This window comes from Halichoeres trimaculatus, unplaced genomic scaffold (assembly GCF_033239565.1).
Source record: "Halichoeres trimaculatus isolate MK-OKI-2021-1 unplaced genomic scaffold, fHalTri1.1 fHalTri1_scaffold_2, whole genome shotgun sequence".
NCBI lineage: Eukaryota > Metazoa > Chordata > Actinopteri > Labriformes > Labridae > Halichoeres > Halichoeres trimaculatus.
The window spans coordinates 30551610-30578911 of NW_027437180.1; the positions used below are offsets into that span (position 1 = coordinate 30551610).

The window sequence follows — 27302 nt, forward strand, 5'->3', positions numbered from 1 at the left end:
TAAAGACAATAAGACAAATAAATGATAGACTGTGCTACATTGATATGACACAGGCAAATCTCAAAACCGAATACTGATGAATACATTTTCATTGTGCAGTATGGATAAAGCAATTGATGCCACTAAACTAGCTAGGCAGACTGAATTGCTCAGCCTCTATAGTTTAGAATTGTTTCTTCATAGTGCTCATTCGGCCTAAGGAGTGTAAGCAAAGGATTTAAACTCAAGGAACCTGTGCCACCAAATGTTTTTAAACCTGAAATGAAGAAGCACAGTTATTGAACATTTTTGTGCTTATCGATTGTACTTCTGTTCCATGTATGTCTGTGTCAGTAACATTGCGTTCTGTTGTTGCTGACTATCTTGGCAAAGTGTTCCTTAAAAAGATATGTTTAATCTCAATGGGCTTAACCAGGTTAAATAAAGGTTTAATTTTAACAAAAATCTCTGTGGGACCTACTGATTCAATCTCAAAATTTGAGATAAAGCAGGACACATTAATGGTGACACATTAGACTGCACTTAAGTTACTGTCCACTTATAAATACTCTCTTACAGCCATGATAGAAATGTAAAAAAACGAGTTTCGAAAAAATCATTGAGACAGACACTTGTTTCTGAGTTTTCTATTATTATCTCTTACTGTGGAAAAAAAAAAGAAAACAAAGCTATGAAGAACATAAGCTTTTATCTGCCTCTTGTTTTCTGAAGATAAGGGAATAAATTAACCTGTTATCAAGGTAAAACAGGCTTTTTTCCTTGAGATAGAGAAATATGTAATCCTCAAATTTTATGTTAATAGCATAAAAGGAGATTACGTCTGGAGCAGAGTCATGCTGTGTTTTCTGAAGTCACACACTTTTTGAGTGTTGCATCATTTAAAGCAGCAGACTCCTCCAGCATGTAAAAATTTCTGAAGTACACAGCGTATTTTAAGTCTCATTAGCCAGTGTTTCACTCTGAGTATGACAGTGATGGATAACTTAGCCTGTAAGTATTTAGGCAGTGACAAGTTTGCCTTTGTTTTTCTCTGTAAACAACCGCTCTGAGGGTAAAGTGCTGATTTTTTATATGTACACATAATACAATCTGTGTCCCCCTCCTCCCTCTCAGGGCTCTGGGTGCCAACCCTCTGTACTGTGACTGCCACATGCAGTGGCTGTCAGACTGGGTGAAGAGTGGCTACAAGGAGCCTGGCATTGCCCGCTGTGCTGGGCCTGGTGACATGACTGACAAACTGCTGCTCACTACACCTTCCAAGAAATTCACATGCACAGGTAAACACACACACACACACACACACACACACACACACACACACACACACACACACACACACACAGACACACACACATGTACATGCACATAGCAGCAGGTGCTAAGTACATATAGAAAACAAACATGCATTACACAAGGTATTGCAGGCATACACACATGCATACTTTGCAGAATAGTGGACTGTTGTTCCCCAGTGCTATCACACAAACACATGTTTAATGAGGACTCCTAGAGGAGACCACAAGCTGCCACTAACAGCTTTGCTGTCCAGTGAAAACCATATACTCCCAAAATGTAGTATGTTTAAAAAGGGGAGGTCTTTTTACATGAGTGAGAATGGGATTTTTTTTGGACATTAATCCAACATTTTAATCTGCAATTTAAAGGAAATTGGGTAATGGTTTTCAATTGACAGCATCAAATGTAAGGATTTGTTTATGCAATAAGCCTAAATTCCACAGATTTGCTGTAACTCCTGATGCTTCAAATGCTTCTAACTGCTGACCCTAACTGTAAACCTTATTATACAGTAACTCTGACTCCGTTACTAAAACCTATTTTTAACCTAACCTAACTGACGCACTATAGAAGTCCCGGGGCCTTGTGGTTTTCTGGTGCCAGGTAAAGTAGCACATCATTTCCCAGTACTTCCTCCTGAGTGCCCTCATGCCCAGCTCCTCCAGACAGCCCAACCTTCCTCATCCTCTGAGCCCTGACCTGAACAAACTGCTCCTCTTCCTCCTTGGCCCTCAGTCTCTGACCAACTCTGTGTGTTCCACTGATAGGAATCTGTGTGAATATGTGTGTCTGTATGTCTGTGCAACTCATGGTCCTGCATCAAAAGTCTTGCAGATCAAAATGTCCTTGTTACATCAATACAACATGAAATTAACACCACGCTGTGAGATGCCTTTAATTCATCAACCGTCATTTATTTACATCAATAAGATGTACTCTTTGAGCAGAGTATTATCTATCATAAGTGACAAGAACCATAACTTTTCTGCAGCACAAAATGTTTACCTCTGAGAATGCAAGATTTCTGCAGGATCCTGATCATGTACAGCTGTCTGAGTGTATATCAAGCTCTATATCTTGGCTGCCTTAAACGTAGAATGGTATTCATTTGTGTTGATGTGTTTACAACACACAGGTCCAGTAGAAATAAGCATCCAGGCTAAGTGTGAGCCCTGCCTATCCAACCCCTGCAAGAATGACGGCACCTGCTCCAACGACCCGGTCAACTACTACCGGTGCAACTGCCCCTATGGATTTAAGGTACGAACATGTGCACATGTAAAGCAGAGCAGTTGAATAGATAACAATAACTTCAATTAAAAACATTCCTGTTATGAGAAATGTAGATGCAAACACGGGGTTCATTTTAGTTATTGTTCACTTAAAGCACTTTCTAATGTCTGCATACAGGGCCAGAACTGTGAAGAGCCAATTCATGCCTGTATCAGTAACCCATGCCAGAATGGAGGCACCTGCCACCTGAAAGAAGGAGAAGGAAGCAACTTCTGGTGAGAAAGTGTGACCATTATTTCACCAAACTGCTTCTTGTAGTCACTTTACCTTTATGAGTGATGTGAAAAAACACGTCAACTATTTTACACTCACTAAAATCATCAGACATCCTCCAAACTTTGAAGTCTATATGTCTTCTATGTCTCTGAAGGAAAGGTGTTGGCCTCTGTGAAGTAACCAGGTTGACTTCTTTCAGGGTTATTTTAAAGTGGGATGAAGAATTTTAATCAAGAACAAAAAAGCTTCGAGACACACGCCTTCATCAGTCATGAAGCACCCTGTTGAAGCTGCTGATGACTTGTAATGCAAAAATCCTTAGAGCTAACCTTTTTGCTGCTTCACTTTTGTTCAAGACTTATGTTTGCATTCCTTTGCTCTTGTTTCATTGGCTTTGACCTTTCTTTCCTCAAATCTCTCCCGTGTGAATACCCCTCTTTCAAGGAAGTACGATGCCTAATTGCTGTACACCTTTAGCATTTTAATTGCAAGAAAAGCAGCTCTCTAAATCACTCTCAACCTAATTCTTTTTTTTTTCAAAGCTACTATTAGGGAGCTGTAAAGTGTGGCTTTCATCAAGTACTATGATTAAAACAGTAATTTAGAACACTTCTGTGGAGGTGCCGAAACCTAAGGGCACCTGAAATGTCTGTTAATTCTGCTGCATTGCTAAGCTGTGTGTGTCCCCAGGTAGTTAACACTTACTTGAAAGAAGTGGTGGCATCAGGTACACAAAAAGAGTACTTCTTCATATTAATACCACAGCACTGATGCTGTATGAAGCACCAGACATGATCGGGTAGTTATTATGAGGTGCTTGATATCTATAAAGGCCAATGAAGCAGTGATTAAGGCATGGGACTGGTAGACCCATGGAGATAATTTCAGCCCTAATACTGCTAATGACAGGTGGGAATGAGAGCACAGGAGGTAAAGAACCCAGGGGAGCAGCTGTGTCCTCGCTCATGCTGTGAGAATCACCTTCTCTTCATTATGTTGTTTAGTAACAGGAGGGGATCTAACGCCTGTCTGCTTACCCCCAACGGATTTTATGCTCCCACACAGACATTAGACCATCCCCTACACTTTGATTCTCCTCTGTCTCCTTCTCTTTGTTGTTTCTGTCACTTTTTCATCATCATCCTCTTCATCATGTCTGTGTTTTCGCCTTTGCATACTTCATTCTTCTTCTCTGACATGAGGGGTTGGAATATTCATGGTGAAGAGCCGTCGTTGACTGTATAATGAGATATTAATCCACCCAAGTGTGTGCTGCATAAGAGCTCTTTATTAGACCCATAATATACCAGCCTGCCTCTGTGTGTGGGTGTGTGTGTGCGTGTGAACGCTGTAATAAACCTGAGTACTAGAGACAGAGTTGAGGCACGCTCACGTTAACAGAATAATGACTCTCGACTGGGGATATGGAGATGAAGCTGACACTGCTGATATAAGCTTAACGCATGGGTAGAATATGTGTGAGTGTGTGAAGAGAGATCCTACATAATTGTACCCTTTGATTCCTGCTAACATGTGCGTGTGTCCATTTGACCTCAGGTGTGTGTGTCCAGAGGGTTTTGAAGGCGACGCATGTGAGATCAACATCGATGACTGCGAAGATAACGACTGTGAGAACAACTCCACCTGCGTCGATGGGATCAACAACTACACATGCATGTGCTCCCCAGAATACACAGGTACTGCACACGCATGGGTTTAATGAAGTGGGCGGGGCTGATGGTTGTGGAGCCGCTGTCCTCGTGTCTGATTCAAGGGTTCAACTTTTTCAAAAGAAATTGACCCTCCAAGATATTGAAACACAAGTTGTGGTTAAAGCCATTGTAGGTATTCGAAATCACTCAGAGACAACTCTCCTTTAAGATGTGTCAAGTAAAACTGTAGAGGCATTTAAAAGAGAAAAAAGGAATCATGGGGAAGAAAGGAAAGATTGTTTTAAGACCATGAAAATGAAAAAAACGAAAGGTTAACAAGAAAGGGCATAAAAAACAGAATTTAAATTTGTTTTTGTGTTGATTAATGCAAATTCTTTTTCTCATATCGCTCTGTGATCGTTGTGGCTCATACAGTCTCATTCATTCAGCAACATGAGGTTTGTTTTGGAGTTACCAATGCACACTTTTAAGGAAGTACACACCAAGGTTATAATAGGTAACTGAAACAAAAGGAAAAACGAAAACGAAAATTTGAAATACATTGCAGTTAACTCAAACTAATGAAAACTGAAAAAGAAAACAAAAATGATAAGTAAACTAAAACTGTATCTTCTGTTCACAAAACTAAAGGAAACTAACCAAAATTATAAACAAAATGACCTTAGTTATAGTTTTTGACAATATTAAAAGCCTCTAGGATGTATATTATTCCAACACATTTTCCCAACCAATTTTACGACAGTTTTAGGCAGTTGTCAGTGCCGTACGGCACCATCATAGCAAGGTACTGGAACATGCTTGTTTACTGCACTGACTGGCTCTGCGCTGCGCTGTGCTGCAACGAAGCGTAGTGGAGCAATGAGTTAGAGCATCTGTAATAGTTTAATTGCATGTGAGTCTGACTTTAGTTGTTACAGTATTATTACAATGCTCGCTCCAAAACTATTTAAAACTAAACTCTAATGAGAAAAACAATGTCAAAACTAACTAAAACTAAACTATGACAAATCCAAAACTATTTTAACCTTGGAACGCACAGAGTTAGCTGTAATAACAGAGAGATTTATTTTCCTCAAACACTGGTTAACTTTCCTGAAGCACAAATGAAACATAAAAAATCATAATAATCTGAAATGCATAACAGGTAATTAGAGAGTACTTATCTAACCTTGATTCTCAGTGTTTAAAAAAAAAAAAAAAACACTTAATTTCACTCAAAAAAAAAAAATCTATCCTAAAAAAAATGTTAAATCTGCCACCAACCATTGTTTTTTCCAATTGTTGGCAGTACACGTAAATGCACATATATCCTAAAATACACTGTGTTCCTCAGTATTTGGCTACCGTGTTGTTTTTGGGTTGTCAAAGTTTGCACTCATTCAGTCAAGAAAATCTTGCCTGTTATTTCAACAAAGTTGGGGTTAAAGTTAGGCCTCACCCGTGACATCAGTCCTGCACCATTATCCTCCACCAAACATGTTAATAGCCACCAAACAATTCTGTAGCTGGCTTCTTTCAGCACGAGCCAAACCTAGACTGTCTAAAAGTGAAGCGTGATTCTTCTCTTCAGCAGAAAAGTCTCTTGCACATGAGACTGTGTGGATGATCTGCAGCAGCAATTTAAAGTCAGCAAGAAAACAAACAACATGAGCTTTTAACAACCAAGGCTGAGTTTTGTACAACCAAAGGCTCTTTAATAACTCAATAATGTTGTCACCTGACTGCTTTGATTCCAGTGTTAAAACCGCTAGCCTGTTGCTATATGTTTGTCTGCTTTTGCACTGTGCTAATCATCTCTGTATGCTAACCTTTGAAGCCGTGTTCTCTCTGTCTTTCTCTGTTGCTGTCCTGTGTCTTTTTTTTCCCGTCTTGCTGCTTTCTATCATCTGCTGTCTTATTTGTTTTGTGGTTGCAGCTGCTACCAATGAGGTGGAGAGAGGTCAGTCTGTTCTTCACTCTCTTCTTCTTGTCCCTCTCTCTTTCCTTGCTTCCTTCCTTCCCACCTTCCTGCCTGCTTTATCCATGCTCCCCAGAAATGTGATATCTGACTCCTGTGTACTGTCTGCAGTAATGGCCATGTCCTCAGTGATTACTTTCACAAATGTATAGAAGCTCCTTTTGGACACCTTGTATGACTTGCTGCTTTGTGCATACATGGTGTTTCTCTGTAGGCAAACTATCTTCAAGAACTAATGTCTTCCACCTGAGCAGAGGCTCAGTGATTTCCCTAAATAAATGGGAGAAAAGTCTTTCATCAAAAGTTACTCAGACAGGAGTGACCTGCACATTTATGATAGACTGTCTTTAGCCATGCATGGTTATTCCTTGAAGTTAGGAGTTTCTTTGTCTTACAATGGGATTTATTGACAAAAAGATGCTCATGCATCACCTGTCAACTCACACACATTTTTCCATTGACTCACAAGTGTAACTATAATTATTCCCCTGGTGGACTTGTACTACCGGGAGTATCGGTTTATTCCCTGATGCCTCATCAGCGATTCAGTGGAAGCTCAGAGGATCCTCAGGATACACGTGGGAATATTAGCAGGAATATGACATTCCCAGAGAAGAAATCATTTATCAGAGCAGTGTGTTGGTTTTAAACCAAAGAGAGTCATCCATCATCAGAGCATATGTTCGCTACACACACACACAAACACACACACACACACACACACACACACACACACAGACACACACACACACACACACACATACATACATACACGCACCAGACTGTTTGTGCTGCATAGATGTATACAGTGATGTACAGCATATGTTACATTTGGCTTTACTGACTCAGTAATTTTGTGAATCAAATGCAGAAAATTAAAAAAAACATTTGTTTGTGTGTCTCTTTGTGTGTGTGTGTCCCTAGGGGAGCTTTGTGAAGAGAAACTGGATTTTTGTGCCCCAGAGCTGAACCCATGTCAGCACGACTCAAAGTGCATTTTGACCCTTCAGGGATACAAGTGAGTGGACACCACACACACACACACACACACACACACACACACACACACACACACACACACACACACACACACACACACACACACACACACACACACACACACACACACACACACACACACACACACATATCCAGAGTACATGATGTTTGCAGTGTTTTTTCCCTTCTCTCCCTCAGGACTTAAACACAAACATTTCTGAAATAAATGAGTTGCTGTATGTTTTTTGCCGAGATAAGCAGTAAATGTGTATGCATGGAGAGGAAGTCTTGTTTTCTGACGGTTTTCTGCAGGTTTTATCCTAAATAAGGCAAAGTTTTTGCTCTTTTACAATGTAACTATGGTCAGTGTGTGTTTTCATATATTAGTATGTTTCCAAAAGCTGTTAGAAGTGTGTTTATATGATAGCTTTTTGGTCTTGATCATACTTTTGACTCTGCAGCTTAATTTATCTTAACCCTTTGTTAAAATCAGGACAATATGTGTCATAGCTGTGAAATTAAACACCTCTTCAGTACAATACATTACAACACATCTCCCTTTTTAGGACAGGATATATTACGATGCGATACAATGCGATACAATGCAGTACAACACAGTACGATACCATGTGTCATGCAAAGCTATGAATATAAACTGTAAAAAAGAATAATGGACGTCACCTTGCTTGGCTCAAAGTGAGGTCTCCACAAAACTGCTCCCCCTGGTGGCTGGCTGCAGTATAGGTCAAAAAATCTGGCTCTCCAGTTATTCCAGATGAGCTCAAACTTTAACAAATTAATACACCTTGTAGAAATGTTTATGTCTGATTGTTGTGGTGATTTTTAGATATTATTTGGCTGCCTTGTATTCAAGTCCCCTTTTTTTCTGAAAAGTTTCATTTTCATTAGGTGTAAGAGTTTAAAACAAGGTTTTACATCACGTTTGTGTATTTTTCGGGGATTGTAAAATATGTCAGGATGTAGAGCCAAGTGGTGATTAGACACTCAGAAGAAAAATAAAATATATTGTTTTTGTCACCTGGCTTAACTCATATTCTCCCTCACAGTCTCTATTGCGCAAACTCTGGCTGCACAACTGCTACCATTGGCTGCACATGTGATGGGGGTGTTTTGGCTTCAAAGTCGTACAATGATAAATAGCAGAGCAGCGCTGTCCACTCTGTATACAGTCCATGCATGTGATACATTAAGATGCAGTTCAACCCGATATGACACAGTTACCACAAATCCAAAGTGCTATGAACAGCAATAAGAGTTCCATGTAATCCAGAGCTCAAGTGTCAGTACCAAGAAGTGTTCCTCACTGTGTGTGTGTATGTGTGTGTGTGTGTGTGTGTGTGTGTTAAAACTTCAGGTGTGAGTGTACCCCAGGTTATGTAGGTGAGCACTGTGAGCTGGACCAAGATGACTGTGAAGAGAACAAGTGTCAGAACGGAGGACAGTGCATCGATGCAGTTAACGGATACACCTGCGTCTGTCCTGAGGGATACAGGTAAGGTTCACTTTCCAGGAGGAAGTCAAAGACACACATACACCAAAGAACTTCAATTTTTGTGGCTTTAACATTTTTAATTAGATTAATTTTGTCTTTTAGTTCCCTTCATGAGAAAGTCACTCAGCTTTCTGTGAACTTGTGTGTTGCAGTGGTTTGTTCTGTGAGTTCGCTCCCCCCATGGTCCTCCCACGCACCAGCCCCTGCGACAACCACGAGTGCCTCAACGGAGCGCAGTGTGTCGTCGTGGGAACGGATCCTCGCTGCCAATGTCTTCAAGGCTATGAGGGTGAGCGCTGCGAGACGCTCGTCAGCGTCAACTTTGTCAACCGCGAGTCCTACCTGCAACTTCCTGCCAGCCACCTCTCACCAGAGACCAACATCAGTCTACAGGTGTGAAATGAAATTTTTATCAAGCCATCAAAGAATGGGAAAGCAATCAAAGTGCAGTGTCATTATTCATAAACTGTAACACTGTGCTGTCATTACAGTGATAGATGTGAGGAATAATCTTGACTGTCACCTCTAAAGCCATTTTAAGGAACCTCCCTCTGTGTTTCCAGATTGCTACAGATGAAGACAGTGGAGTGTTGTTGTATAAAGGCGACAATGATCACATCGCTATGGAGTTGTATAGAGGGCGCCTCAGGGTCAGCTACGACACCGGATCCTACCCTCCTTCTGCTATATACAGGTACATGCACTCATACACAGAAATGTCCAACAGCACACTCAGGGATGCTGCAAAATTCACATGATGGATGATTCAAACAGTGAGACTGGATTCCTCACTTTGGTCTCTCTCTCAGTGTGGAGACAGTGAATGATGGGAGCTTCCATGCTGTGGAGTTGGTGGCTTCAGACCAGACTTTGTCTCTGTCCATTGACGGTGGGCCGCCCAAATCCATCAACTCTATCAGCAAACAGTCCACACTGAACATCGACTCACCGCTTTACCTTGGAGGTAAGGACCACAGTACGGTTTGTGTGTCTATGCAAACGTCAAAAGAGAGATTCTTTATCATTTTTATTTTTATAAAAGTTACCCTGTTGGCTTTTTATTTGGTCTGTGAAGATCGAACTGAAGGCCAGTCAAAACAGAAGAATCTGTACTTTAAAGGGGCTTTGAGGAGTTTTAAAGTGGTTTTGAAAAAGTCTACCTTCTAGATATATGCCTGATCATAATCCACACTTTAAAATGAGATTATCATCGCCACTATCGCTGGTTAAAGGGTTATTTTAAATAGTTACTTCCCAGCTTCCCGACTGGGTCGAGCAGGACTGGATTGATTTACGGCATGTTTAGGTCTCTATGACAACACCACACCGGCTGAAGAAGTTAAGTAGTGAGAAGAGATAAAACACAGAGATCTGTGATTTTCTCGGCTAAAAATAATTTCCGTGACTATTTTTGTAGTGATGGTGGACACAGGAGCTTAACTGTCTGACGGAAAAAGGACAGAAGAGCAGAAGAAAGCTAAACGGGAGAGTGATACAGCCCAAGCTTTAGGCTAATTAACCTACAGATATGTGGGAGCACCGGGCTGACGATGTTGCTAATACATAGCCGGTTGCTACAACGTTTGCTTGATGTCATGTTTCAAACCGTCGCGCTACATAACTGTACTGATAAATACCTTACCTTGTTGTATCCTGTAATATGTTGTCTTGAGCAAAGAAAATTTGTTTCAAGCCAATCTCCTTTTAATTCCAAAACAAACACACACCTTGCTAAAAGTAATGTACGACAGTGTGCAAAGTCTACGGGCCACTAGGTGACCAGGGAGTGCAATTAAAACAGATCGTCCTCATAGCATTTTAATTTTAAACCAGATTCAAATTTAACGCCCTCAATAATATAAGGTTTTCCAATGTATTTGAATTTATTTAAAAGATAGTAAAGAAGTCTATATCTAAAGGACTTCTACTGAAGCACTAAAGCAACCTTTGATTAATGGCTGGCCTTCTCTTTGGTGGGGTTTCCAAAACACACATTAACAGCAGATTGCTCAAACACTGCAGCACCATTGTTCTCTTAGAGCAACATGATTACATTAACTCCCAGTGTTGGCCTTCAGATTTATTACCGAACATAGTTTCACCGTGTGTCACGTCTTTTCCTCCCTAATCAAGCCTTTCTCTTCCAGGTATGCCAGAGCGTGCCTCAGTCTCGGGGGGTCTCTCGTCCCTGCAGCACAGCTCAGGGGGAAGAAATGGCAGCAGCTTCCATGGCTGCCTTCGTAACCTCTACATCAACGGCAAGCTCCAGGACCTGGGGGCTGGGCTAGGGTCAGGTTCAGGGACTGCACAGAGCACCACCAGACAGTGGCTGGGCCATGGGGTGGAGCCAGGTTGCCAGCCCTGCCAAAGAGGCGCCTGTGTCCAGGGTGACTGCCACCCAACGGGGCATCGGGGCTTCACCTGTACCTGCCACCCCGGCTGGACAGGGACATTGTGTGACCAGCAAGTCAATAATCCCTGTGATGGCAACAAGTGAGTCTTCATTGTTGAAGTGGATGACAATGGGTGCAGTGTTTTGTTTAAAAATAGGTTTTTGTTTAACCATCCACTCTGTGTTTCCTTCCTGTCTCTTCCTCAGGTGTATACACGGTACCTGCCTCCCAATCAACTCCTACTCGTACTCCTGCCGCTGTCAGCCTGGTTTTGCTGGCGTCCTCTGTGATGAGCAGGACCATGATGCGGATAACCTCTGCAGCCTGTCTCGCTGTAAACACGGCAAGTGTAGAGTGTCAGGCCTGGGCAAAGCGTACTGCGAGTGTAACAGTGGATATACAGGAGAGGCCTGTGACAGAGGTGAGTGAAGAGATGTCTGGGAGGGGTTCGCATGAGCTGTATGTCCGCTTTGTTTTTGTGTACAGAGTCTTTCATGGGAAAACTTTCAGCTCTTTTAAGGGGGGTTCTGATTGTGTGTCTTGGCACCTCTTGTTGACAGATTGGTGCCTCTTTGTTGCTTTGCTTATTTCATCCTTTGCACGTGTAAGTGATGTGTCATAACTAAAGACTCTCCTCCTGCTGGCTATCAGGTGACTTACTGTGAATAGCCTCTGTGTCAAAAAGATGAAAAGGCCTTTTCCGGTCTGATTTCTACGCAAGACATTAAAAACTGCAATATAAAAATAGCTTTGTTGCTGATAATAATGGTTATTCTGTTCATTTCAGTCTGTTTCATAAAAGAATAAACAGTCTTAACAGGAGAAATTTTCTTTCTTGCATAATTAAATACAGCTCAGAATTTTAAAAGCTCTTTCTACACAAAAACCTCTTTCTGCACCTTCTTCTTCATCGTTTGTGTCTCATTAATAACCTCTCAGCTCTGTGTCTAACAGTGTTTCTCGTCTCTGCATTAACACGTCTAACCCGCTGCTTTTTAACTCAGCGTCTCCTGAGCCTCCTCTTAATCCTTCACGGGGGATAAATCAGGTGAGACCTGGTTACTTTGTTGTTCCTCTTATTTGCTCTTTTTTCTTTTTCCCTACTTTCTTTTTCTGTCTGTGTTTTTGGATTTCCTCTGCAAGGCAACTCAAAGTATGTCCACCCACTGCTCCTCATATACACATAGAGTGTGAAGCTTAAGAAGTTGGATCTATTGGTCTACAACTTCCGAATTAAAAACAGAAATATAAGAAGCAATTACAGTCAGAACATTTTATCTTAGACAAATAAAATTTTAGTCTTACCCTTCCAAGTCTGACAACCTTGTCCATTTTCCTGTATATTACATCAGTTAACTTTAATTTCTCTCTGAAGAGTAATAAACGTAGTTTAAGAGTTGGCAGTATAATATAATTTCCAATAATAATAAACAGGGGAGCAGAAGAACTTGCTGGAAAGTAAAAACAAAAAGTGTTATCATTCCTTGTTTTTCCAACATTTGAGGTCAATCTTTTATAGCATATAACTTTAATGTTCTAGTTTATGGTCTCACCATTTATTTATTATTATCTTTGAAGAATTTCAATATTATCCTTCTTCATGGGAGGTAATTTTAAAGACTGCTCTCCTTGAGGTGTCCTCTTATTGTTCCCCCTTCAATCCCCTGATGTCTTCAGTTACTGTTTGGGCTTTTTACCCCATGGAGATCACTGTTTTATCTTATGGCCTCTTTAAGAGTTAAATCTTGGCTCTAGTGTAACTCCTTTGCCCCCTCTTCCTGCCTGCAGAGGTGGCATGCCGAGGGGAACGGGTCCGAGATGTCTACCAGAGACAGCAAGGCTACGCGGCGTGCCAAACCCAGGAGAAGGTCTCCCGTCTAGAGTGTCGAGGCAGCTGCCCGGGGGGAGCAGAAGGACAGGGCACCTGCTGCACCCCCCTCCGCAGCAAACGCAGGAAATACACCTTCCAGTGCACTGATGGCTCTTCTTTTGTCCAGGAAGTGGAGAAGGTGGTCAAGTGTGGCTGTACAAAATGTTCCTCATAAAAAAAAAAAAAAAGTAAAAAAGAGACAACACCCACTGCAGATTTCCTCCCCTACAGATATGTTTTATGTTCCTGCCCGCCTTACTTGATCCTCGTCTCCCTCGTCCAAGGTGTCGGACTCCTTCTGAGAAAAGCCTCCACCCTCCACAGCCCTGTTTTTTTTATAAATCCTCAAAAAGGAAAAGAAAAAAAAAACAAGAGAAACAACGAAAAAAGAGTTTCTTTTCTTGTCAGTGCCGGACTGATGCTTGATGCTTCCTCGGTGGGGATGTTGAATTGTATTGTAAAGTACAAAAACAGACTTATTTTTTATTATGAAGTGGAGAAATGGACAAAAAACACAAGAGTTGACTTTTTCCTTGCGTCTACTTCTTTTTTGTTGGTCATGATGACTCCAGTGGTGTGCCACACTCTCTTCCCCTTGAGGACTGACCAGTCTCTAATGGCAGAACGCCTCCTGTAGACTCCCTGCTTCCTGTCTGTGAGTTGTGTTTTAGGAGTAACCTTAACTGGTAGTAGCACAGACTCACCACTAGGAGGAGCTGCATTAAGGCCTGGGGAGACGGAGGGCAGTGAAAACCCCCCTTCAGTACGAGAAACCACCACCGTCAACCTCCTGAACCCTCTGAGACTGTGTGCACGATCCTACACACAGCTGTGCTAAAAACTTGTGGTATTTTTTACAGCTACTGAACAACACAAACACACACACACATAAATGCTCTCACCTGTAGAACGTATACATTTTACCTGCCAGATTGAAAACACTACTCTGTTTATCTTCCCCAGTCATGAACAACAAGTATTTATTGTACCATAAATACCTGTACCTATTCAGTAGAACCCCTATGTATCAATCTGATTCTTTTAATATATATTAATTTATATTTGTCCTTATTTTTGTATTAAAAAGACATAATCTGTCAAGATAGCTGAACTAACAAAATGGTGTCCTTTATTTTGGTTGAAGAGAAGTTGTTTTTTGATCACTGAAACTATTGTGCTTGCCAGAGACCTTAGTTACATTTTAATCTGCAAATGTGACGTGAAGACATTGTATATTTTTGTCGCGTTCCTGAGAGTTTGTACTGTGCCATTACCAGAAGGTCTTTATATTAGAGTATAAATGTATAGATAATTTCCCTACTTACGTATTTCACACACAGATCTTGTGAGTAGCATTGACCCTGGAGGATGCTTAGAACTGTTTTTACCTTTTTAACAAATTTATGCTAAAAGAATACTGTGACTTTTTCTAAATGAAACTACTTTGTTAACCCCTTGGTCTCCGACGTAACATTGTTGCTGCTAAGTTTTTGTACCGTAGACTTGGATCCTGATCTGTATGTTATATAGAACTTCCTGCTCCTACTGTAAAGGGGCATCTTGTGTAACAGATAAATATGTCCCCCCACCTCTACACATGTGCATTGTGCTTTATATTTCCCCATTCTCTCCATCCCCAGACTAATGTCAGTTCCCTGACTGATGTTTGCTTATTAAACACAATATTTACCTCACACTCCTCACTTTTGCTTTTATTTTGTCACAGTAAGTGGTCCTGCTTTCGTACATTCCCCTCAACAAATTAGAGAGAAGAATCGTTCAAATTTTGAGGCCTATTGATATAGTCAAGTATTTATAGAAAACCATCACTTGAAAATAAATTTAATGCCAATTTTTTTTTTTTTTAAGGAAGAGGAAAAAGTATGCTGAGTGTTTTAAATTTAGGGTTTGGTTGCTCTATAACCTCAAGAGAAAATCGAAAGTGGTCAAATCCTTTCCTGCAGTTTGATTCTTTTGCTTGTGCAATGCCACCACCTGCTGGAGGATAATTGCATTACAGTTGTCATCTGTATTACACTGTTTGTTGTCAATTGTAACCTCTGGCTTCCCAGATGTGGATGTCTGTTACTTAACAGGTAGCATAAAAGGATTAGTTACTGTAGAGATAACCTGGGCCGACCATTCCATAATCTGTAGCAATTAGCGTAATGTATAAAAATTCCTCTCAGTGGTAAAGTAAAACAATGGCCTTAGTCTGCTCAGAGGACACACTACAGCCTAACTCATTTCCAAATCTCTTGTTGCCAAACAACAGTAAGCTATTAATTCATTGTGGTGTGTGAATATACAAGTTTTTAATTTAAATTTAGAGGAAAAATGGGGAATTTCATAAAAAATCAAGTATGACAACAACAACATTGTAGGCTCACTGCGAAAAACTCAGATCTTATAAAGTGTTTTTGTCTTATTTTCAGGAGAAAATGTCTTTTTAGACTTAATATGAGCCACATTCACCTGACCATTCCAGAAAAAATGTCTTGTTTCCAGTTATTTAAAGACAAAATTGAGTTTTGTATCGTTTGTTAAAAGTTACAAAAAAATCTGCCAGTGGAACAAGAGAAAAGTTACTTGTATTAAGACACAATTCTTAATTCAAGCTATTTTTTGAGCAAGTTTTTCTTGTTCTCTTGGCAGATTTTTTTACTTGTTACAAGCAATTCAGATCGCATTTTAGTCTTTGAATAACTTGAGACATTTTTCTGGAATGATAAGTTGAATGTGGCTCATATCAAGTGTAATAAGATCATTTTTACTTTAAATGAGACAAAAACAATTATGAAGATTTCAGTTTTTTACAGTGCTGTATGTGAGAATTTGTGGTTCCTAACATTTTAAATGTTCAGGTAGTTTTAACTTGCATTAATTTTCAAAGAATGAACTTAGTGCATTTTGATCAGGGCAACACTTTAAAGAACAACAAATGCACACATAAAGCCAACATTTTTGTCCATCCATATAAATGGAGAGTTTTTATATCTGACCTGCAAATTTGCCACCATGTGTTATTTTTAGAGTTTAGACAGACGCTGTGAGAGTTGGTTTGACAGTACACACTAATAATTCAGCTGCTTCATGCAGCAGCAGGCAAGAGCAAGAATGAGTGCTTTGAAACCCCACACAAGGACCGAAAATCCTTTTCTATTTAACAGTCATTTGAGAAGTTGTTTCAGTGTTCCAAGACAAATCATCAGGCATTTGATTCCACTGTGGAAAAAAATTACACAAAGATGAATGAATAGGTTGGTGATTTCTTTGCTCATTTGCCAAATTCCAACATTATGCATTTTTTACAGCACAAGAGATCTGCTATAGCCATTAATCTTTCCAACTTTCTTCACTTTCAGCCAGGAGCTTAGATTGTTTTGAGATTGATTCAGTTCATCAGGGTGGTATAGCTTCTTCCACGAGCATTCCCTTGACTTCTATGATGTGCTAAATCTTTCTGTATTTTCTAGAAACTGGACCTTCTCGTTGAATTTACTGACACTGGAAGTCAGCAGAGAAAGAGGGAGTACTGGCAGAAAATTTCAGCTTCTCTGTGAATTTCCCATTGGAGCAGGTATGAAGTCTGTGATTATATCCAATTTTTCAAGGATGTAGATTTTATAGGAGTTACATATGGGAAACCTTCCCTTTTTTTGCATTTAGCTGTTGAAAAGAACTCTGACATTACTGCACACTAGTGGTTTAATCTCTGATGTTTAATTCTTTAAAAGTTACTGCAAAGCACCACAAAGGATACACAACTCTGGCATATCAAAGCTCCTGGAAGGCCAAAGGAGATAAAGATAACAATTCAATTTTCAGAAAATACTGTGCATCATTGATTCTCAAATTCATTAAAGGACTGCAGAAACATAATAACCTAACTTCTTTTCAATTATGGAAACAACTTAAATCAAAATCTAAGTTTTAAAACACAAAATATCAACAGGCAATAAACTTAAATGCCGACTTTTGAAGACAAAGTTAATGTTGCTCTGAAAAAAGTTCTTTTTAGTCATCTTCTTCTGCAATTCTAATGAGCACATGATTAATACACCTTAATTTGACAGCAAATTGCAAGAACTGCCTTGAACAGAATACCTCAGAAAATAGCTTTAACATTTTTTGCAGAATGATGTGGACATCTGCAGCTGATACTACTCACTGTTGGAGGCTGTAGCACATACCCACCAATAGGGGCGCTGTTTCAGTACACAGATTACACAAAATATATTCAACCACTGTAGAAATAAATATGGGATTTGTCCAAAAGTGTTGACTTTGACTGTACCTGTAACACTTGTAACTGTAAGGACTGATGTCCCTGTAGTGCAGCGTGTACACCAAAACATCTCCATAAAACACGTCGTCTAGTTTGACATGAAAAAACAAGCATGTGAAATACATCCACAGTGTGCGTCACTCTGACTTTAACCGACTGTTTTTGAATTTAAGAGCTAAAAAGATCTAAATGATCTCTGTAAAAGCTGAATGCTGGTATCCATCGTAGTAAACCAGGACTCAATCTGCTTTAATGTGTAATGTAATGCAGGGACCAGCCCCTTGGGGATGTACTGGGATTATAGCAGGAAACAGTGAAGTGACCTGATCTGATCCACACTAAGAGACTGAAGAGGATTATAAAGAATTCTGGATGGAGAGACTTCCCAAACGGAATCAAAGGCAAAAATAAAAGTATGTGAGAGTGAGGTCAAACAAAACTGTCTTTTAATATCTTTCACAACAAATGTAAGTGTGTGTTTTTGTTACAAAAGAGACGTGTGCCTCTGATGCTTCTCTGTTTACAAAGGCAGAGAGAGACCAACAAGATGATTCACTATTTCTATCAGTCATTTGTTAAAATTCCCCCACAGAATACTTATATTTATTTCATACTTCTGCATGCACAGATTGAGAACAGCAAAGAGAAATTACTGCTTTGTCCGAAAGGCTTACACTGGTTACCACAAGATGAAAGTATGTTAGAGTATCAAGCTTGAAGGCTCTGTTTTCATTTGGCATCAAATCCCAGTGATCGGATGATAAGTGGAAAGCTTTTTTTTGTACAGCTTCAAATGCATCCTGTAGAAGGTAGATTCAGGTAGTCAGCTTCTCAGTATTAATTCAAAACTGTGAAAAACTTAAACTGTGGGTTGTTAACAGGCAAATTCATAGAAGTGAGACACTTAAGAAATCAACTGTAAAGTCACACACAGAGATTGATCCTGGGTATTTCCTAATATGGCTGATGTTTTGACCTTTTATATGCTTGAATATGCTGAGAAGATGCTGATTTTCTGTTGTCGCTTTAGAAAAAAAAGGAATAAACTGTGTGTAAATGATAGCAAAAGAAACTATTCAAAACCCCCATATGCTGAGATTATAATCCAATGGTTTCTTATGCAGAAAATGCAGGAAATCACTCACAAACATCTCTTTTTGACCTCCCTGTTTTTCTTTTTCTTTCTCTGTTGCCCTTCCCTTGGGACACTCCTTCAGCTCCCAGACATTCAAGGTGGGCAGATGTGGCCCACTAAAAATGTTAACAACTCAATACCCAGAGACGCTAAATAATCCAATGAGTCCCTTTTGGGTTACCTGAGACAGAACAAGGACAGTCAGTCAATATTAATAGACAAATTCACCTCCTCAGGGACATACACGTCTCTCTCTGGGCCTTACTTCAGTTAGACAGTTGGTGATTTTTGCACACAGTAACCTATATCAAACCACTGCAAACAGTTGACATGTAGTAAAACATTCATATGACCTCTGTTTTATTTATCCTCTATGGCATGGTGACTATTCTTACATACAGTTGGAGATGCCTGCAGCTGATTGGTGTCCTATGTAGGTTACAAGCCCATTACACAGGAACCAACGCATGGCTGCACAAATATTCCCCCAGGAAAGAATTACACGGTATACCCTACCATTTCCATGTTTTTCTCACTCCTGCGTAATCAGAGTTAACACGCACATATACATGCACACAGACGCGTTATCACTGGTGCTTAATAGAGACAATACATGTGTTTGGCGCACAGATTTTCAGATGAACTGAGATAAGAGTTGTGTGAATTCTTGGAAATAAAAGACAGAGTGAAACCTTTTTGCAAAGTGAAACTGTTTTATTCCTTGAGGAGGGTTAAAATAAAAGTGTATATTATCATATTTTCATGACTCTGCCTAGCATAGCTTAGCATTTTGACTGTCTGATATTTATGCAACTCACTACTTGTTTTTCTGTTTCTTAAGTTTTTAGATGCTTTGCTGTTTTTTGCATGAATGAACTGAGCCTTCCCCCCAAACCCTTGCTTGAATTAAATTGGGACATTTGTCTCAACCAATGAAAACAAGACGTAACATGTAATCTCTAAGCTTAACATATGCTGGTGGGTGGATTTTATTACGTGTGACCTTCCACAGAGCACAGAGAGCCAGTTCTGTCTGCCCTACTCTTCTTTTTTTTCCTTTTCTAAGCTAACTGCCGCTAGCAACAGCACACCAAAGGCTCACAAGAGAGCTATTTCCCACGGCTGTCAGGAGTCAGGCTGAAACTGCAGTTTGGAGTTCCTCTTGAATATGTTTTTAAATGTGAAGCCTCAGCTCGACTTAGCTTCAGTAAGGCTTTCAGGTCCTTGAGGCTTTAGCATGTGGTCTTATATGTAACACGAACCAGTAAGACTGATTAAACAACAATGAACAGATGTCAATGTGCACAAGTTCACTGCACTATAAGAGACTGGTTATCCCGTGCTATTCTGAGTCCCAGCTCCTACATCATCCTCACAGAGAAACTAATCATAGCTTGTGTTTCTGAGGGTTGTCACGGTAAAAGCTTCTGTGTTCTCACTGGTCAGGGCATCTTTCACAGGAACATCCTTCACAAATTATTCATGTTTGTTTCTTTCAGGAGACAGAAGAGGGGAAACAGAGTGCACAGTGCATCCACCGTTATGCACAGCTGACGGCTGCTAAAGTGAGTCAGTTACATAATCCCATTTCGAGAGACACACGAATCCTGACTCTTAAAAGGTCTCTGTGTGGTGAGGAATGAATGGGAGCCTTATGGCAAAGTCACCCAATGTCACCGGATTATTTCAACAATATAGATACTTGATTTAAGATGTGTTTAATATCATGTTAACATTTTGTCTTTAGGATGCCATTCATTGTGTCATTTGTGTTGCTGCATGCCTTTTTCTTTATGAGTGTGCCATTAACTTTCCAGCTTTGTGTGACAGGATTTTATATTCTGTTTCTGTCTGTTTCCTCCCAAGCCTCTTTTGCCACCATTGCAAGTCAAACTGTAAACAATGACCAGTGCACTGACACACAAGTCTTGGCCTAGATATAGGCTATTTATTTCTTATTTTTTTATCCACAAATTGAATGTTGGTCCAATATTTTCACACTTCGGTAGAGAAAATCTTTAACGGCAAAGAGATGATTGTAACTATGCCAGGCAACTCAAACTTAACCACCCTAGAGATGTTGAAATCTCTTAATTTATTAGACTTTGTTCACAGGTGGGATATTTTCTGATAAGGAAAGAAGTTGTGCAACCTTCCTAACAATTATTCAGTCTTTTCTTGTATTGACATCCCATCCCTGAGAACATAGCAGCCTGCCTTAACAGCTCCACAGTTTGACCTTAAGATGTTGCTGTTCACTAAACATGAACATTTACACATGCATGGTAAAACCAAGAAAATGCATCACATTCGTATTTTTCATTTCTGTTTATGCAAATGCTTGACTCTTTAATACTCCTTAAACGGTGAAAATGTGGATTAAATAATTTGCTTTTCCCCAGCTTCAGTTGCTTTGAGCTGTGTTTAAAGTGCATAGTACACATCTCTCCTGATTTGACCCCACAAGAGTTAAATAATGTCACTTATATCGGTATCTGCGTCAGTCTGTCTTTACTCTCCTCAGTGTCTGTCACCTGCTCCGTGTTCGTGCCCCTGTGATACAGCACGGTCACCGTCGTGTTCCCGCTGTCATCACTTCCTCGGGCTTGCAAGGCACAGGAGACGCTCATTTTCACGATCAGCGGGCTCTCCTGCCTCAGCTGTCCGGCCTCGTTGCTCGCCATCACCGTCTCCACAGCTGTGCTCACCGCGGCACAGCAGCCCTGTCCACGGCAGCGCAACAGGCGCAGGAAGGCGTCTCTGAAGTCTGCGTTAAATGCATAGATGATGGGGTTGAGGGACGAGTTGCTCCAGCCGATCCAAACAAAGACATCAAAGGTTTTTTCACTGACACAGTAAGGGCCTCGCTGGGCCCCTGGGCTCTCTGGTCCGGGACAGAAGGGCAGCGCGCAGTTCAGCACAAAGAACGGCAACCAGCAGCAGACAAAGACGCCCATGATGATGCTCAGAGTTTTCAGAACTTTGGTCTCTTTTCTAATCGTCACCCTGAGCTCTCTGTGTGCCTGGTTGGAGCGCCGGGAGTCAGCGTGGAGGTGGAACTGAGACTGATATGAGCTGACACCGATTTCCGTGCACAGGTGAGGGAACTGTTCATGGACCTCCGAGCGGCGACTCTGCGCGCGCTCTGCCGCCCGCTCCAGGGATGATATCATCCGGATCTGTATCTGAGCTATCTGGTAGATGCGCGTGTATGTGACAATCATTATGGCCACAGGGATGTAGAAGCTGATAAGAGAGGAGGAGATGGCGTATGTGCGGCTCAGGCTGGAGTCACAGCTCCCCTCAGAAGACTTACCGTGAAGCGCCAAATCCTCCCCGACCGGATCACCGAGCTCCGCCCTGTGCCAGTTAAGCTGCACGGGCACGAAGGAGATGACCATGGAGACTGTCCAGGTGACCCCGATCATCACAGAGGCCACCTTCTTGTTCATACTCCTCTCATAGCGGAACGGGCTGGAGATGGCCCAGTAACGGTCCAAACTAATGACGCACAAGTTAAGAATGGAAGCCGTGGAGCACATGATGTCGCAGGCGAGCCAGGTCTTACAAAACCTCCCAAACGGCCAGAAACCTGCAACTTCCGCCACAGCTTTCCATGGCATCACCAGAACGCCAACCAGGAGGTCCGACAGAGCCAAGGACACGATGAAGATGTTGGTTACTTTGGCACGCAGGTGCCGGTAGCGATAAACAGCTGCGCACACCGTGAAGTTTCCCAAAAGCGTCCAAATGATGAGCACAGCCAGGACGCAGCCTGTTAAGGCCCGGTGCGCTGGCAACTCCTCCAGTCTCCCGGCTCCTACTGGCGCCAAGCCAGCCGTAGTATTCATTTCGCGTTCCTGCGCTTGGCCATGTTTAAGCTAAAGTGCCATCCACTCGGACCATCCAGCCACGATAAAAAACAAGAGACGAAATCCTCCCACGGAGGAGGGTGCGCGCGTCCTGCTCCGGTCTGACTGATGTGCGCTGCTGCCCTGAGCGCACAGCAGATTTACTCGAGACCACATGTACCACCAGCTGATTCAGTGACTGCTGCTGCCACGGACACGCAGAGCCGGGGGAAGTGTGCATTCTAAGAAAAACGCGTCCAAAACAAATCAAACTGATTTCCCAGCTGTTCCCGGATGATGTTCCTCAGTTTTACCACCACAACTTTCAGTTAATAAGCAAAATCCATGAAACACTTATCCCCTTTGAAGTTATTTCTCCATCAATCATTTTCATATTTGAATTTAGTTTTAAAGTTTCACTCCTTTTTTATTTTAAGGGTAGGGCTCTATAGGCCTAAGAGACATTTAAGAATTGTATCTGTGACTCTTCAGAAGATCAGAATTTTGAGTCATGTCTCCCAATCTTGAAGTTTGAAGTCCAGTATGTACTTTCTTTAAAGGTTTGGTTTATGACAGCTAGTAAATTATGTCCCTTTGGGTTTGGTTGAGTGAAGTATACACAGGGCTAATAGGGTGAATCATAAAAACTGAGCTATAAACCCCCCCAAAATTGGCCTAAAGACACTATAACTTGAGGTTTTAAGGTAAGAAAACGCACCCCAAGCTCAAAGATCACAAAACAAAACATCATACTATGCTGTAATGCTGGATTATTTTTCTCATAAAACAGAATCTTAGGATTTTACCACCACCACCTTTCTGCTTATACACTAAACTGGATTCTTTTGGATGAAGCTGTTTCCTGCTGTTTGTAGTTTAAGATTTTTCACAGAGAAAGAAATGTCTGCAGTATTGATTCACTCACCAAACATTTGACAAGAAGAGAAAAAGTATTCCTCAAATGTTTTATCTGACAATACCTTATATGACCATGACAGTGCACTCTGAGTTTAATACCCTCCCACAAGTCTATCCATCACACACACAGGCATGAACACACCCTCAGGGACACACACTGCTGTGGAAAAAAATGTTATGTTTGGGGAAAAGAAGCAGATGGCACGGCTCAAGTTGTACCTCCAGTGAAGAACTCTGACACGACACTTGAGCGACATTTGATCTTTATTGAAGGCAACAGGGTTTTGTTTGAAGACAGATTTAGATGATGGAGACAGAGACACACAGCTCTAACCGAGGGCGGGGGGAGACGATAATCAGATTATCTGTGTCGTTTTTGAGAGTTTGTGCTATTTTTGTGCATTTGCTGATTTAGGACACGCTGGAATTATGTCCATTTGTTAGAATGAAAAAGCTTTCACATAAGCATCAATGTCTTTTTCTTTGAATTAATTGTTTAATGATACAGTTACATTTCTTTTACTTTAACATATGCAGTTATAAGTTGTAGTGAAGCAAATCAGGTCACAGCACACATCTGCAAAGAAAACATTGCGGTCTCTGTGTTGTCACTGTATGCAGCATGGAGCTCCAACACTCTCCAAAACTGTGTTCAGCCCCATCAGCCCCATTTCCTGAACATATCCGCTCACAGTGGTCACTGAGCTGTGTCTTTCTACAGGCCTCTGCTTGATGGACTGCACGCAAAGCTCTGCACACCTCTGGTCACGCTGCTTTTTCAAAGCACACATCTCTTTGTAGCTCAGGTCACTCTCCCTCAGCAGGTCGGCCTCCAGCTGCCTCCTCAGGTTCTCTTCTCTTGTTTTCTCTTGTGCCATTTTTATTTTGACGAGCTTCAGCTCATTCTTGAGGGCCTCTGTTTTCCTTTTCTCCACCCTCTGGTTCTCCATCTGTATGTCCCTCTCCCTTTGGTTCTCCTCCCGCTCTCGTCGCAGCACATCCTCCATCTGCTTCGTCCTGACCTCCTCCTTCTTCCTCTGCTCCTCTAAACTCTGTGTAAGCCTGTCCAGCTCCTTTTGTAGACCATCTCTCCTCATCTCCTCCCTCTGCCTGATGGCTTGCTCTTTCTGTATTTGCTGGACCTCCCTTTCTCTCTCCTTCCTCTCGTTTGCTGCTCTATCCTTTCTGCTTTTCTCTTCCATTTCTCTCCTCATTGTCTCCTCCCATTCAGCCTGCTCCTCTAGCGTTTTGATAACTACATCAAGCTTCTCTTGAAGAGCCTCCCTCTTTTCCTCTTCCTCCCTGTGAATCTCCATCACTCTCACCATCTCATGAACTTTTCTCTCCCTTTCTTTCTTGTCGATCTCCTCCATCCTCCATCTGAAAGCCTCCTCTCGTTCTCGTGCTAGTTTCTTCTCTCTCTCTGTCTCCATTTGCTGTTTTTTCTTCAGTTTCTCCACCTCTCTCTGGCTTTCATGGTGAAACATCTCCAGCTCTTTTTCGTACCACTCCTTTATCTCTGCCTCCTGCTCTTTTCTTAGCAGCTCCTCCTTCTCTTTCTGCAGTCTCCTCTCCTCCTGCAGCTCCAGATCAAGATCCTCCTCAGCTCTCTGGAGCATCTTACTTGCGTAGAATAATCCTCTGTTGTCCTGCATCATGTCGTCCACTAAAGAGAGCAGCTCTGACACCTGCTCTTTGTTTTTGGAGGTCTTGTTGTTGAAGACACAGTACCTGCCTCCACATCCATCCACCAGCTCAGCCAGGTCTGGGCACTCGTCTATCAGACAGCTCTTCACTGACGCACCTTCTTCCAGAAAATCTCCATGGGTGAAAACCACAACAGAGAAACCCAAAGCATGGGAGCCCATGGCCTGTTTGATCTGCCGCAGAACCTCCTTCTCCTCCTGAGTGAACCGTCCGATTTGAATGACAAGAAGGAACACATGGGGTCCAGGATACAGGAGGCTGACGCTCCTCCTCAACTCTCTCTGCACCTCCTCTGCAGTCTGGCCAGTGTCCAGCAGGCCTGGAGTGTCCAGGACTGTGAGCTGTCGCCCTCGAAATTCCCCACAGACTCTCCGACATCGTTGAGTGACAGAGGTGCTGCTGACCTTGGCGTCGAACACCTTTCGACCCAAGATGGAGTTAGCTGTGGAGCTTTTCCCGCTGCCAGTTTTCCCAAGCAAAACCAGACGAATCTCCGGGGTGAAGGGAGGTGGCCTCTTGCCTTGAAAGATACAACATGAGAGGTTAAGTTTAAGAAAGAGATTAAACAGAGAGACAAAACGTCAGCTTACCTGCACAGCCAATGTAAGAGAGCTGCTTGCTGATGGATGCCATGATGATTCAGATGTCTGTCCTTCATAAATTGAGGCCAGAAATGAGTCAATAAGAGAGCAGAGAGAAGATAACAGGGCTTTAAGGGTCCCATGACTGAGGGTGTGGCTTTTCCCGTAACACATAAGAACCCTCTTGGACTCTAACCGGTGCCGTCACCATGTTTTGAACGTGATACTTGATCAGTTCTGGGCCAATAGTCTGTCTCTGAAACACTCAGCAAAATAGATATCTCAGAGTTTAAACAAGAGGTCAAAGTTCAGCTGAGAGCCAGAAACAAGAAGTCCTTAATGTTATGAGACAGGATTTTAGAAAAGGTGGGTGAAAGTGATGAAAAAGGAGATAAACATGATGAGTTGGTATAAAGTTGATCATTAGCTCTTTGTCTTCAGCTAAATTAGATCAGCAGACATGTTTGAAACCATGCTAGGCTGTTCTTGATTACAGAAGACTCTTAGCTTACATCCAATTACTGACATGCTCTCAGGTGGGATTTAGCAGACTACCAATCCAGCATAGAATTATCTGAGAGTATAAATGCAAACAAGACAGAGTCTGCTGATAAAAGCTGAGATCCTTGACCTTCTTTTTCCTCATGAACTACTTTGAAGCTTCTTTTCCTCTTGAACACTGCGAGCAGGTGAAGATGATCGTAGTTTTATCTGTTTTTCTCAAGTATTTCTTTTGAATAAACATATCAAATAAATTCCTGGTAACCTCAAAAGAGGATACAGAAGAAGGTGGGAAATTTTAAGGACACTAAATCGGGTAATTATCAATTATTTTGGGGAAGTGTGATGCACCAAACAAAGGTCAAATCCCTTGAGTTTCTGACAGTTAAAATATGACATTTAGAGGTGAGTATGTATTTAAAACTTTACTGGACTGTCAACAAAGATTATCAGTCACACAAGTTATTGATCCTGGCTTTATCAAAGGTCTAGATTAAAGACCAAGGGTGATAGAGTCTTGTCAGTTAAGAGCCCCCAGATCCTGGAAAAGCCTGCCAGAAGAGATCAGACTTACACATTTAGTTTTATTTCATTCCTGAAAACCTGTTTTTAAAGAAAAACTTTAAATTTGTGATTTTATCTTATTTCTATCATATTTTATCTCAAGCTTATTGGTTTGCCTTTAGGTAAACTTATGAAAAAATTGTATTGCTTGCCTGCTTCTCTTGGTTGTTTTTGTTGTTTTCTGTATATTTTTAGCTCTATTTACTGTTTAGAGGGAAGCACTTTGTTACTTGTATCGAAAAGTTCAATACATCTAGTGTCATTGTTGTTGTCATTATCTTTTCATTTTAGACAAACTTTCTGTTTGGATGATTGTGTGACTTTCATTATACTTTTTCTTTTGTTATTTTTAATTATCTGATCTATTTAAAAACGGCATTAAAAGAAACAGACCCCGTGAGGTCACTGGAGTCTGTAAATGAGAGCACCTATTAATAGAGATTAAAGCAACTTTGTCTTGAGCTTGAACTATTTCCTAAAATAGTTCCTTTCATTTCTGAGTAGATGAGCAATGATGATTATAATGAGCTTGTTCAAGCCAGTTTGA

General features: G+C 41.3%; 3 protein-coding genes across 8 annotated transcripts in view; 1 reads left to right on the forward strand and 2 right to left on the reverse strand.

The window, feature by feature from the left end:
• slit2 (slit homolog 2 (Drosophila)) overlaps nucleotides 1-13458 on the forward strand; it is an 89440-nt gene extending 75982 nt beyond the window's left edge. For 3 of the 6 annotated variants that reach the window (XM_074686180.1, XM_074686187.1, XM_074686195.1), the window contains 13 exons: nucleotides 1114-1277; nucleotides 2432-2556; nucleotides 2707-2804; nucleotides 4363-4502; nucleotides 6394-6417; nucleotides 7360-7453; nucleotides 8810-8947; nucleotides 9100-9340; nucleotides 9511-9641; nucleotides 9757-9911; nucleotides 11095-11440; nucleotides 11547-11761; nucleotides 13129-13458. In XM_074686180.1, coding sequence (XP_074542281.1) covers nucleotides 1114-1277; nucleotides 2432-2556; nucleotides 2707-2804; nucleotides 4363-4502; nucleotides 6394-6417; nucleotides 7360-7453; nucleotides 8810-8947; nucleotides 9100-9340; nucleotides 9511-9641; nucleotides 9757-9911; nucleotides 11095-11440; nucleotides 11547-11761; nucleotides 13129-13385 — 2128 coding nt within the window. In that variant the 3' untranslated portion in view covers nucleotides 13386-13458. Of the gene's footprint in view, nucleotides 1-1113; nucleotides 1278-2431; nucleotides 2557-2706; nucleotides 2805-4362; nucleotides 4503-6393; nucleotides 6418-7359; nucleotides 7454-8809; nucleotides 8948-9099; nucleotides 9341-9510; nucleotides 9642-9756; nucleotides 9912-11094; nucleotides 11441-11546; nucleotides 11762-12344; nucleotides 12389-13128 lie in introns of all 6 variants that reach the window. The other 3 variants (XM_074686204.1, XM_074686213.1, XM_074686221.1) reach the window with 2 other exon arrangements.
• A 4288-nt stretch (nucleotides 13459-17746) lies between these two features.
• On the reverse strand, nucleotides 17747-22644 carry LOC141799860 (D(1) dopamine receptor-like). The gene has a single exon (XM_074682257.1). The coding sequence runs from the start codon at nucleotides 22482-22484 to the stop codon at nucleotides 21117-21119; it is 1368 nt and encodes a 455-aa protein (XP_074538358.1). The 5' UTR covers nucleotides 22485-22644; the 3' UTR covers nucleotides 17747-21116.
• A 1359-nt stretch (nucleotides 22645-24003) lies between these two features.
• LOC141800334 (uncharacterized) lies at nucleotides 24004-25742 on the reverse strand. Its single transcript, XM_074682781.1, has 2 exons — nucleotides 25700-25742; nucleotides 24004-25629 (listed from the first exon to the last, which is right to left on the reverse strand). Exons 1-2 carry the CDS (start codon nucleotides 25740-25742, stop codon nucleotides 24011-24013), a joined length of 1662 nt encoding a protein of 553 aa, XP_074538882.1. The 3' UTR covers nucleotides 24004-24010.
• Nucleotides 25743-27302: the final 1560 nt, after the last annotated feature.